This window comes from Myotis daubentonii, chromosome 8 (assembly GCF_963259705.1).
Source record: "Myotis daubentonii chromosome 8, mMyoDau2.1, whole genome shotgun sequence".
NCBI classification, from domain to species: domain Eukaryota; kingdom Metazoa; phylum Chordata; class Mammalia; order Chiroptera; family Vespertilionidae; genus Myotis; species Myotis daubentonii.
Genome location: NC_081847.1, coordinates 69,048,629 through 69,062,186, shown reverse-complemented (window position 1 = coordinate 69,062,186; position 13,558 = coordinate 69,048,629). Strand labels below are relative to the sequence as shown.

Sequence of the window (13,558 nt, the reverse complement as noted above, 5' to 3'; positions counted from 1 at the left end):
ATTCATAGTATATAACTGGAACTTTATGCCCATTGACTAGTAATTCCCCATTTGCCCACCCCTAGCCCCTGGCAACCATGATGCCACCGATTCTATGAATCTGACATAGATTCCTCATATAAAAATGGAATCATGCGGTGTTTGTCCTTCTATGATTGGCTTATTTCACTTAGCATGTTGTCCTCCAGTTTCAGCCATGTTGTGGCATAATTTTTAAGGCTCAATAGTATTCCACTATGTATACATACAACATTTCCCTTATTCATTCATCAGTCAATGGAACATTCAGGTCGGTCTCAGAATTGTTTTTTCCTGAACACAAACCCAATTAGCCTAGTACGCTTGCCAAGATTCGTAAAGGCACAGTCCTTTTCTTTTATAAATGACCTGGTTTGAATGGTTAATAAACAATCCACTTAACACACGTAATGTCATCAGGACTGAACGTGAACATGAACTTAACAAAAACATTAAAAGCCTCAACAGACTTAGTCATTTTAATCCATAAAAAAAAATAATAATAATAATGCCCCTTTGGCTTTGGGTTGGTAGAGAATAAGAAGACAGTCACTGCATCCTAGACCACACCTCCCAAGAGAAAATTACTCCCCGAGCTCACTATTTTGCACTCAAACAATGAAAAGTTTTCTCTTTTAAAATTGGGATTCTCTGGGGGAAGGGAGTCGGGGGGGGGGGGGTGTCAATTGGGGGAAAAGAGACATATGTAATACTTTAAACAATAAAAAAAAAAATTAAATGAATTTAAAAACCGGGGTTCTCCATGGAGCAAGGAGGGAACGCTGGAAAACCATAGCCCTAAAAGGAGGTGCATGGCTTTGAACGTGAGATAGTTCACATGAAAAATAACGAGAAACCAGCCCCTCGCTTAGCCCTCAGGTGTGCGCCCTCCGCTTCCCAGGCGGGTTCCACCTCCCTACCGTCAACACCCCACACCCCCGCGGGCTCTGCAGAGACTTCATGGGAACATGAGCTGCTTTCCTGGAATCAGTGACCCGAGTGACAGCAGGCAGGAGATGGGCACACAACCCCCCTGCCCTGGGGAAGGCAGAGCTGACACAGAAACATCCAAGCTGTAACTTGGGTCACATTTTATTCCCCAACCTCAACCGTTTGCAGCTGGGAATCTGGTGGGAGTGAGCTTTCCGAGGAGGCCTCTTGGCTTTCACAGACCATCAACCCAAGCCTGGTATCACGCTGTAGGAAGCCAGGTCAACTGTGGGGAGGAATCAAACTCACGGCCAGTCTGATGCAAACACCATCCCCGAGTGCTGTCAGAAGTGCCCCTGTAAGAGTCAGCCCCACACTACCGAGCCTCCCACGGCTTCAAAGAGAAACAAAATAGGAAATTCTACTATGTTTTACCCAAATTTTAATGGTTGGCACCTCGTTCCTGCTTTTAAAGAAAAAGCAGCCCAGGGGAAATACAGCATGCGCATGGGGCAGAATTCAGGGCACAGGCTGCCTGTTTGCAATGCTTGGCGGTGCTAGATTGCCACACCCACTAAACCTGACCACCCCAGCAATATCTGCTCTGAGCGCTGGAAACGACAGCTTCTCCTCTATCCCAGCTCACTGCTGCTTCCTGCTGAGACCTGAGGAACCACCCCTGCAAGTCAGGCAGAATGGCCTAGACTCCAAGCATTACCGCTGGTGGGCAAGCGTCTGGACCAGGCGGGACCTGCGGAGCGGTCAGGCTCCCAGGGCTGTCTGCAGACAAGGCACTCCCCGTCCCTGAGCCAGCCTCGGCGCTGCCATCAGTAAAATAGAGGAGGAGCCCCGAGCTGGAGGGGCACTAAGGGGAGCAAACAAAATGCCCCAGTCCCGGTACCACCAGGAGCTGGTCAGCCAGTCGGTCACTGGGGCCGAGTTTCCCCCACACTGTCATCTGGTATCAGGGCCTTACCTGTTTCTTCCCAGGTTCTTAAGTGCCTTCAATGAAGTTGCTTGGCAAGTGATTTCTGGAAAATGACTGTTTCTGTTCCTTTAAGCAGGCCCAGGAGATATTTAAAGGAAAATTAGATTTGCTTAACAATACAACAGCCTGTGGGGGCAATGTTGTGAGGCCACAGCTGAGGTTCTTCCTAGCTCTGGGCCTCAGTTTTCTTACCAGCGAAATGGGGATAAAAGCAACTTTTATAGAAAGCACTTAAAGCAGTGCCTGCTGCAGAGTTGGCCCTCAGTTAATGCCACCTCTGCAGGAATTTAATATGTTCTATATTTTTACATAATACTGTGTGTCTGAAAAAAAATCAAAATATATTTTAATAATTTTTTTACATAGCATTTAAAGTTGTGTGTTTGGTTTTTTTAAAGTATATTTTAACTGGTTTTAGAGAGAAAGGAAGGGAGAGGGAGAGAGAAATAAAAACATCGATGAGAGAGAAACATCAACATCGATGGGCTGCCTCCTGCACACCCTGTGCTGGGGAACGAGCCCAAAACCTGGGCATGTGCCCTGACCAGGAATGGAACCAGCAACCTCTTGGTGCATGAGCTGATGCTCAACCGCTGAGCAAAACCAGCCGGGTGAAATGAAAATATTTTAAAGGACAAAAGGCACATGATGGGACACTTGAGAACATGCCTTGATGGGCAGAAGAGCCTCCCCGGGCTCCAGGATTCATTACCCTGACGGTGACCAGGTAACAGTCTGTAATATTTCTATTCTGCTGTCTTGGCCCATTTCACTGACACCTGTCCAGGCTCATTTTGGCTCTACATCCCCGAAAGCAAACTCCCCATAAAAGGGACAGCATGCTACCCGCCTTACAGCCTCCCTGAAGTCTCCCTGTCCTGTTCCTGCGTCTGATAAGAGCCAGCTGTGGACAAAACGGCCCCATTCTGCTTTAAGGGCATCTCAGGGGAGGGAGGGATGCTCATCCTTGAAGGAGTGGCTTCCCCCACCGCTGCCAGGGACTCCCTGCCCAAGGCTGACTCATTCCCACAGGCCAACATATGGCCACTCCACCACTGTGCGTCCAAACACCTTGCCCAATGCATGTTCCTCACCGAAAATGAGCCCAACAGCTCAGCCTATTCCCTCTGAGGGGGCAGAGGACACCAAGGGAGCTCCTGAAAATCTAATCAGATTTGTGCTGCTGTCTTTTAAAAAAACTGCCTCCAGAGCCAGCAAAGTTCATGCCCCTAAGCCACCTTCAAGGGGCGTCCATGCAGAGTGGCTCAGCTGACAGCAGATCCCAGGGGTCTGGGAACACTTGGTGCATACAGGCCTGTATCTTAAGTCTACCCATATTGCGTCACACTGGAGAACAAGAATAATCCCAAACCATCAAGATGGTTACCACGTGGATGTTCTAATGAAGAGGCAGGAAGGTCTGCAGCCTGCCACCAATGCCTTTCACTCTTCAAATAAAAGCCAGACTCCTGACAACAGCCCATGTGATCCAGGGCCTGCCCAACCTCTGAACCCCACGTCTTAGCATCCTCTCCTCCCTCATCCTGTTCCAACCACACCGTGCTCCTGGCTTCCCCCCCCCTCCCCCCAGCACAATGGGCCTTGGCCTTCAGTGCCCACGTCTCTGCTCTCTCTGGCCCCCTCTACCCAGATCTTCCCTGGGCCACACCGCCCCCTGCTGACCTGAGAGCATCGTACCTGTTTGTTTACTTGTGTATTATCAGTCTTGCCCGCTAGGATGCCACCCTCTTGATGGGCAGACACAGTGTTGTCTGCCTACCCAATCATAAGGCCCAGCATCCAGCACATAGCCTGGCCCACAGCAGGCACCAAAGACATTTTTCTTTGAGTGAACAAATAAATGAATTTTTAAGAGTGTTCCAACAGAAACGGTCAAAATCAAATAAAGGGTACTACCTCCTATCAAACCCACGATCATCTCGGCTAACTTCCATTTCGCCTCCTGACACTGGACGGCCTGGGTTCCTAGTGAATGATTTTGTAGATTACTTTGGAATTCACTCTTTTCTTTGACTTGCAAGGTGATAAGCAAAATTTAACAGAGAGGGGTACTGCAGATTCCGGTGTTGTATGACATCATAAACCGCACGGTCTGTACATTCTGTGGCTGTGTGTAATATTCAGCATGATGTCTTTTACATATTCTCCCCGACACACTCACACACTTTTGTCAAGCGGCTCGGTGGGGCTTCCGAAGGGCTTTTGCCTTATTTAATCATAACTTAACTTGCTAAAATAGAGCTGAGATATTAACTGCTGCTCATCTCCATCCACCTGTGGTTCTCAGGCAGGCAGGGGGCTGTGCTCTAAAGGGAACAGCTAATCACTGGAATAACTCCCTTCGCAGTGGGCGAGGGGAAGGCAGGAAGGCTGGGAGGGAGGGCTCACACCTGCCCAAACAGTCACCCCTTATCATTTCTCATTTAGCTTCAAAGAAAAGGGGGGGGGGGCGCGCTACCCAGCACAATGATAGGAGATCCATTTACTGGTAACCTGGGAAAATGCTTCTGATCACGGAGAGCATTATTTTGAAAACCAATTTGCACAACGGTTTGATTTACTCCAGGAAAAAAAAAAAAAGAAAAAGAACAGCAGCATTTGAAATAACCATGGAACCTTATTCTGGTGCTGGTTTCATCAAGAAAAGCACGAAAGCAAGATTCTCTTCTCATGTACCTGAAAAGGCTGAAGCCCATGCATTATTCCCAGGGCCGACACAGCACAGAGCAGGACTTGTAAACTACAAGATCACCGGTGGGTATCAGGACAATCAACAAAACGACAGCCATCCCGTCCGCTCCTCCTCGTACCCACTGACCGTGTCAAAGGTTCAGCGCGAGCTACACGTTTGCAGCCCATTTTTAACTCCCACCTGTCGTGTTGTCCAAAGAACCGGGCATCCACCTGCCCATCTTTATCCCTCAGAGCTTTGGCCGGCCAGAATGGGAACCCCTTCAGTTTTGCCCAGACCAAAGGATGTGGATTGCTCTAGGAAAAGAAAAACAAAAGCCAGAGTCTGAATGTATTGGACAGCAAGAGACGTACATAAAGCGCGGTGTGTGGGGATCAAGCGAAGCAGAGGGGACAGAGGCCACAAACTGAAAGAGAACGGTTTCAGACAGTCTCCCAGGTGGTGCTCCCTGGGCGGTGTGGCCAGTAGGCCTGGGCGAAGATGGGAACGGGGGTAAATGCTGAAACCAAGAACGGAGCACTGGCAAAACCGGGCTTGAAAACTGGCTGTGCCGTGACTGCCTGGGTGGCCCTGAGCAAGATCCCACCTTTCTGTGCAACTCAGAGACTGCAGCACTTACAGCCTCTGTTAAGGTGGAGGATTAAAGGTGGGCTGTATCTAGCATGTAATGAGGGGCAGTATTAGCCCCTTTTCTTCTTTATGGAGGGCTAATCAAACCCTTAACGATTCAGGTGTTAATCTCCAAGGGCAGGGAGAGACATAAACTGTTTTCACTGTTCACTTTGCTTGCCCAATCTTGCCCCCGACCCCTGCGCCCCCCCCCCCCCATACTCCACCGCCGCCAGCCCACTCCAAAACTGCATTTCTCTACGTAGAAGACAAGTTTGGTAAATGCAGAACCACAGGGAAACAAGGGTGATCTTTCTCCCCTGACCCCCCCCCACCACCACCACCACCACCACCACCACCATCACATTTGGGTGACCATGGACTTAATCCTCTTAAAATAGATTTGGAATGACACACTCATTTAACACTTGTGTCACTATCTCATCGCTTGGCGAATCCCCGCTCTCTGGACGAGCAGCCGTAGAGGTTTCTCCTACCTGCGTTGCTTTCACTCTGCTATCACTTTTTCAGTAAAAACATTACTTAAAAACTTCACCCCAAGTTTGGTCGAGTAAGCCACCTAGCGAAAGCTGTCTCGGGTAGTCCTCCAGGCACAGCGTTCAGAAAACGAAGGGAAGGAACTCAACTTACACAAGGCTCACAAAACCAGTTATCGCGTTTTTGGCAAGCAGCTAAGTAACACTCCGGACATACTTCGATTTCATTCATCTGTGAAGCAGAAATAAGTTAGAATGCGGCATCCCAGGGGCCTAGGCTTCTAGGCCCTCGAGAAATGCAGACGATGTTGGAAAATAACATTAGTTAAACAAAGTCACACAATAGGGACTATCTCTCACCGACCCCAACACTTCCACCCAGCCCAAGCCACCATCATCTCTCCTGGAACATCTACCAGCTCCCACTAGGGCTCACTCCCCACGTAGAGTCAGCAGCCAGAGCCACCCTCTACAAACATAAATTTGACCTTATACCAGTGGTTCTTTACCAGGGAGGTTCAACACCTCCAGGAATTTGGGGGGCAAGGGGAGGGAGGGAGGCGTGGTTTGCAAGAGGAGCTAAGAGGTACAGGACAGTCCCCACAACAAGGAAACCTTCAGCCTCAAATGTCAGTAGTGCCAACACTGAGAAACTAACAATGAAATCTAAACACCTGGTCAGTTCCTTCAAGACCAGGTGTGGTCTGGCCTCGGCCCACCTGCCTCCCCTTGCCATGCTCAGTGTCTATGCATCTCTACTCACACCATCCAGACGATTAGTTAATTCCGTGTTGCCCTATTTTACTGACAATCTAAAAATACTATTACTTCCTATCCCTCTTTTTCTTTTAAATTTTATGTTTTCCATAGAGTAGAAAACAAGAAGGGAGGGAGGGTGGGAGGGGGGGAGAGAGAGAGAGAGAGAGAGAGAGAGAGAGAGAGAGACTGAAGTGAGAGAGACACATGAATTACATCAACTGGTTGCTTCCTACACACGCCCTGAGCCCCGACCATGGCTGGGGATCAAACCTGCAACCCAGGTGCATGGCCTTGACCAGAAATTGAACCCCTGACCATTCGGTTTGCAGGCCAGTGCTCCAAACATTGAGCAACACTGGCCAGGGCTCCTTCTCCCTCTGAAGAAGTGCGTTCCCCTAAAATATCATCATGTCTTAGAACCAAGGGCCCTGGAAGCCGCGTAATGGATCTGAATTCAGACTCCACTATTTCAGAGGGAAAAATGAGGACCCAAGAAATCAAGTAACATGGCCAAGGTCTCACTGCAGCGAAGCGGCAGGGCCAGGAGTTGAACCCAGGCAATCGGGCTCCGAAACCCATGCACTTCACCATCGCCCTGTTAGTTGCTACATCTTCCTATCACCATGAGGCTTACTTTTATCTCCATCCTGCAAGGTGCCTAACACATGGCAGCTGCTCAGGTAAAAATTAATTAATCTCTTAATTACAATTTGTGATTATAACTGAAAAATGAACGCCAGAGTATAAAACCTTTCTACCCAGTCTACTTCTATTCTAATGGTACTGGGTGGAACAAAGTGGTACACCATGTCCAGGACAGCCCTGGCCTTGGAGCCCACAAAGCAACAGTGTACCGCCAACAGGTAGATTAAATGCCAGACAGAGCCCTGGCGGGGTGGCTTAGTTGGTTGGAGCATCACCCCATACACCAAAAAGTTTCATGTTCGATTCCCAGTCAGGGCATATACCTAGGCTGCTGGTTCGAATCCCAGTCAGGGCATGTACAGGGTGCAACCGATCAATGTTTCTCTCTCTCTCCCTCTCCCTTCCTTTCTCTCTAAAATCAATGAAAAATATCCTCAGGTGAAGATTTTTATTTTTTTTTAATTTGCCTAAAAATGTCAGACAGGCCCTAGCTGATTTGGTCCAGTGGATACAGCGTCGGCCTAAGGACTGAAGGGTCCAGGGCTCGATTCTGGTGACGGGCACATGCCAGGGGTTGCAGGCTCAATTCCTAGTAGGGGGTGTGCAGGAGGCAGCCAATCAATGACTCTCTCTATTCATTGATGTTTCTATATCTCTCTCCCTCTCTCTTCCTCTCTGAAATCAATTAAAAATATATATTTTTTTATAAAAGTCAGAATATCCGGGTTCAATAAATTCCACCTGGGGGCACCCCACCAATTAAAGGCCTTTACTCCCCTTACCCAAGGAAACAACTGAAAAACCCACACAAATCTCCTAATCACCAATTAACAGTATCAAAAACAGTCCATGATCACTTCTCATCAGAGAAATGTAAACCAAAGGCACAGTGAGGCGCCACTGTTCTTACTGATCGCACTGAAGGCAAGCTTATGTAAGTGTATTTTTCCTCATTAGAACTTCCAGTATTAGAAAGAGCACAGAGAAACGACCACGCTCATCCATTCCAGGGTGTTGTATAAGTTGCTGCAGCTTTTCCAAAAGACAATCCAGAAATATCACCCTAAGTTACTGCCTTGGACCTGGTAGGTACATTTCCAACAATTATACTAAGGAAATCATCAGAACAGCCATGAAAAAAACCTGTTCTCCCTGTGTGTTTAATTACCTGGGAAAACATTCAAACTACGTAAAAAACGTAGATTATAAAACTCTTTCCATGTAGACATGAACATATCCTACAGTATCCAGATTTTTTCCAAATGAATGAATGAATGGATGTACACAGACAGGGTAGAGGCCATTACATCGCAGTTTTTCACTCTTACGATGGGGATCTAATAAAGAAACCATTTCTGCCACCAGCCTGTCCCACCACCTCAGGGCGCACAGCCAGCCCTCATCAAGCCTATTGGTGGTATTTGCGAAAGGAACCGACTCTCCAGGACACCGGGGCTGCTCTGTGAGAGTCAGCACCTTTCCTCCAAATAATGTCAAACATCTTCTGCAGGAAGATTGAAAAGGACCTGACTCAGTGCCACAGACTGTGGGTGAAGAAATTATGAACACCATCTATGCAACCAAGAGAACATGTCAGGGGCTTGACCATGATTCAAAGCTACAGAATGGTCACTTCCATCTCCTTTAGATCATGGCTAAGGTGCGGGTGCTCTACAACATATGGGGGGGGTCCCCTCCTAGTTGCTTTTACTTTTCCTTAAAGAGAGAGGGAGCTGTCTGGGCCTAAACAAATTCTAAAGCCACTCTGGCTACCCACTGGGAGATCCTGCACATGCAAACCTCAGCCACCCTATCCTCACTCTGGACACGTTTAAAACATGACAGTGGGAAACACATACCTCATGCTCACAGATTTTGATGACTATTTTCGCTATTTGCGTCAATTTGTGATTTCCTAAGGGAATAAGAAAATTGGATTAATTCAAATGGAAACACGTTTATGCCCAGTCCTGGGATTTTATTCCCACTAACAACCTTTTAACTTGCTTTCCCCCGCGATGAAAATTTAAAGGCTAAAAACCAGGAGGTTCTGGCTTCTAATACCCGTCAAATTGTGTGTAGTCTCCCATGACTGTCAGCCAGTCTTTGTGCCTTGATGTCAGCTTTTCTGAAATTGAGCAATTTGTGGCGTTTCCCTACAAGTCAGGGATTCATATCTAAAGATGCTTTTACAGTCCGGCCGGCGTGGCTCAGTGGTTGAGTATTGACCTATGAACCAGGAGGACACGGTTCAATTCCCGATCAGGGCATGTGCCTGGGTTGTGGGCTCGATCCCCAGTGTGGGGCATGCAGGAGGCAGCCAATCAATGATTCTCTCTCATCACTGATGTTTCTATCTCTCTCTCCCTCTCCCTTCCTCTCTGAAATCAATAAAAAATATTTTTAAAAAGTAAAGATGCTTTTTTACATTTTAAAGGCTAAAGTTAGTGGAAAGGAGTCCTCCTCTACCCACTGTCCCAGACTCCATCCAAGAAGAGTACGGGGGGGGGGGGGGGGGGGGGGACACTGAATTACGTAGCTCTGGTGTACCCAGTGCCTGAAAATACATCTTGTTGTTAACCCCTCAAGAAGCCATAATAGCCGAAACCGGTTTGGCTCAGTGGATAGAGTGTCGGCCTGCGGACTGGAAGGTCCCAGGTTCGATTCCGGTCAAGGGCATGTACCTGGGTTGCGGGCATATCCCCAGTAGGAGATGTGCAGGATGCAGCTGATCGATGTTTCTCTCTCATCGATGTTTCTAACTCTCTATCTCTCTCCCTTCCTCTCTGTAAAAAATCAATAAAATATATTAAAAAAAAAAAAAAGAAGCCATAATATAGGGAGCAGGTAGGAATATTCCCATTTCATTACTGAGCTAGCCAAGGCTCAGGAGTCATCACTAGCCCACTTAGCTAGTGAGTTAAAGATCTGGCCCCAGGATTCTAAATCCCTTACCTTTGCACTAAACCAGAGGACAAGATGGTTAGAAATCCATGTTTTCTTCAAATGTTACCCTATTTTCAGAAATTGTATGTTTGCTGACAAAAAGATTTCACACACACATAAGCACCTAGATTTCTGGCTTGCCTTGAAAACTCAGGGGATCTGATAACTGTGTCCAACAACCATGGAGTGTCCAGTGGCAGCCCCGCGAGACCAGGTAGGAACCCCACCAGGAGGTAGGCAACCCCATAGTATCCTGCTCTCCCCACAGTCAGTGCCTAACCCTGGCTGTGCCGATGTGTTTCGCTCACCAGTCCTCATTCGCTTGTTTATAGGTTTGAGTTTATAATCTTTATCTAAATTATCAATGCCCAGTGACTCTCTTCCCTCCCTACACCCCAACCTGCTACTGAGCAAAACATGTGCTGTAAGTAAACATCTACCATTCATGCGTCTTTTCTTAAACATTACCTAAAAGTCTACTGGTAAGCAACTCAAACAAATAAAAACAGTACCATCCAGAAAGGGTAAGAAATGCTGCCACAGGAAGGGCAGGTTCTGTGGCAGCCCTTAACAATAACATATGATATGGTCTAGTTCACCAGGGAAAGCTCTTCAGAGAACTGAGAAACTGAGACACGAGAATAAGAAAAAGCCAACAGGAAAAAGAGGTAAAGCCTGTTCCAGCAGGGAACAAGACCTGGGGGCGAGAGAAACAGGATCGGGCAGGACACTGAAAGATCTGCTGGCCAGAGGTAAACAGATAGGATTGTGGGAGAGAAGTTGAGGCCATAAGATGCCAAGAGGAGATTGCTCTGTCGAGAAGGCTCGATCCTCTAAATCTACACAACACAACTGACAAAACTTTATTCAGAATATAAAGCTCTCCTACAACTCAATAATAAAACACAAAAATCCAATTTTTTAAAGGAGCAAAAGATTTTAAAAGGTAGTTTACCAAAAAATATACAAATGACTTATAAGCACACACAAAAAAACCTCAATACCATGAGTCCTTACAGGAAGACAAATTAAAACCACTATGACATAATATTTCATACCTTCAAGAATGGCTAAAATTAAAAAGACTAACAATACCAAGTGTTGACAAGAATATGAAGCAACTAAGGCTCATATACACTGTTAGAAGGAGTGCAAAATGACACACCACTTTGCAAAAACAGTTTGGCAAAAAACACTTAGAAACTCAAATACAAGCCTATTCCGTGACCTAGCAATACCCCTTCTAGGTTTTTTCCCAAGAGAAATGAAAACATATGTCCACACAAAGACGTGTACAAGAATGCTCACAGCAACTTCGTTTCTAACAACCAAAAGCTGAAAATAACACAAATACCCATCAACAACAAGGTGAGTGAATAAATTCTATTTTGATAAAACAAACGAACACAGCAATAAAAAGAAATGAACCACTGACACACACAACATGGATGAATCCCAAAAATCTTATGCTGCATTCAAGTAGCCAGACACCAAAGAGTGCAATGCAATCTCTATGACTCCATTTACATGAAATTCTACAATATGCAAAACTAATCTACAGTGACAGAGAGCAGAACAGTAGGCCGGATTTACTGAAAAGGGCAAAGAGGGAATATAATAGGATGATGAAAAAATTCTACATCTTATTTGGGGTTGTGGTTACACATATGTCAAATCCATAGAATATACACGTAAAATGTACATTTTTTATCTTATGTAATTATTCCTCCATTACAATGAAGTTTTTAAAAAGGACAGGCAGCAGCATCACACAGCCAGTTTGGATGTCAACTCATACTTCAAACAGAGTCACCGGCCCCCTATTCACAAATATTAGCAATCCCTACACAAGTATTTGAAGGTATTGGCCCTGATGCATGAGAAAAGAGCCTGATTTTTTATGAAGAGTGGAAGAAGGGGCAACACACACAGCATACTCTTTTACAGGCATCATCTACGCACTCACCCCCATTGTAAATGATGCAGTTGTGCAAAATCCACTTGGCATCAGCCAGGAAGGCCTCTGTGCAGCCATACATTTTCTTCTTAGCGTTCTGCAGAGACAAGCCAGAGCATAATCACCACCGAGTCTACACAAGCCACAGCCAGTAGCACCTGCACCCCCACATAATTTTCTTAGCAGTCATTTGCCAAATTAATTAATGCTTTTACTCGTTTCCCAAGATGCTATTGTAGTGGAGATCTATAACTCCATAAAAACGCATCCACTGAATTTATCACACTAAGCTGAATTTTCTCATTTTACAGCAGCTTATTCCAATGGAACAGGACATAACATATACTTATGTATTTGTTATTATTTGTAATAGTCTCCCACAAGCCTCATGATTGAGAACTCGATGAAGCAGTCATTATCATCCCCATTTTACAGACAGGTGGGCCGAGGTATAGGAATGTTAAGGACCGTATGCAGAGTTCCAAAACTATTAATTTATGAAGCTAGAATTCCAACCCTGCCTTTTTTGAATGCCTGCTTTTTGGAATACCATGAGGATGTGTGCAATTTTCCAAAAGCAGGTTGGATTAACTGTTTAGGGATCATCAGTGCACATATGCTTTCCCCTCATCCACGCTTTCTTGACCCAGATTTTGGTGTCAACAATTTCAAAATCAACACAGGATGTTGTGCACAATCTAACGGTTTACAAGTGTCCTTTTCAGCATGGAGATTTAGCATGAATTTTAAAAACACCTCCAGGCATTAAAGAAACACCCTTATCAGTAAAAGAAGTCAAGTTCTATGAAGCCATAAATGCACTGCTAATGTGAACGTTTCCCAGACACTTAATTTTCTCTTCTGCCCTCCTGCTGCTCTCATTAGCACCTCCGAGAGGAAGAAAAGAGGTAAGGCTCAAATCCATCAAATCACTAATTCTTAGAAGCTATGACTTTTTCAGGTGAAGAATCGCAAGCAGAAGTAATATTTGGAGCTTATCCGTGGACTGCAACACTCCATTGCAATCCCTGCAAAAATGTTACAGAAGAAGTTAGGGAATAAAAGTTCTTCCATCCCAATAAAAATTCACAGAGGACACGTAGAAAAACCATGTTGAGATGGGGCACGAAAAATGAGGGCGGATCCTCAGTCATCTCGACAACCGTGGGCTACACAACGGTGAGGTTCTTTGATGGAGGCCAACCTTTTCCAATGTACAAAGGTCCATGGGGTGGAAGATGTATTCTGCGTAGTCGGGATGCTGTTCCAACGGAACAGGCTTCTGGAATGCGTCTGTCTATAAGGGAAAAGACGTGCACACACAGGCACAAACCATTATTGCTGGGGAAGACCAAGCATTAAGGCCAGCAAAGCACTTTAAACTGGAAACAACTTTTCAGACAACAGGCTTTAAAGTTTTCACAAAGAATGACCCTGAGGAGCGCTCCAACTCGGTTCCCCTTCTAATTCCGCCTTTTGATCAATAATCATGGACC

The 13,558-nt window shown here is 46.0% G+C and overlaps 1 protein-coding gene and 1 long non-coding RNA gene across 18 annotated transcripts in view; one reads left to right on the top strand and one right to left on the bottom strand.

Moving 5' to 3' along the window:
- LOC132239867 (uncharacterized) overlaps window positions 1-13,558 on the top strand; it is a 566,058-nt gene that overhangs the window by 468,481 nt on the left and 84,019 nt on the right. The gene's annotated exons all lie outside the window — the stretch shown is intronic.
- ZMYND8 (zinc finger MYND-type containing 8) overlaps window positions 1-13,558 on the bottom strand; it is a 110,740-nt gene that overhangs the window by 45,550 nt on the left and 51,632 nt on the right. For 10 of the 17 annotated variants that reach the window (XM_059706839.1, XM_059706840.1, XM_059706851.1 and 7 more), the window contains 5 exons: window positions 13,267-13,359; window positions 12,072-12,159; window positions 9,019-9,074; window positions 5,910-5,987; window positions 4,830-4,945 (listed from right to left, as the gene is read on the bottom strand). In XM_059706839.1, coding sequence (XP_059562822.1) covers window positions 4,830-4,945; window positions 5,910-5,987; window positions 9,019-9,074; window positions 12,072-12,159; window positions 13,267-13,359 — 431 coding nt within the window. Of the gene's footprint in view, window positions 1-1,924; window positions 2,003-3,853; window positions 3,923-4,829; window positions 4,946-5,909; window positions 5,988-9,018; window positions 9,075-12,071; window positions 12,160-13,266; window positions 13,360-13,558 lie in introns of all 17 variants that reach the window. The other 7 variants (XM_059706837.1, XM_059706838.1, XM_059706842.1 and 4 more) reach the window with 2 other exon arrangements.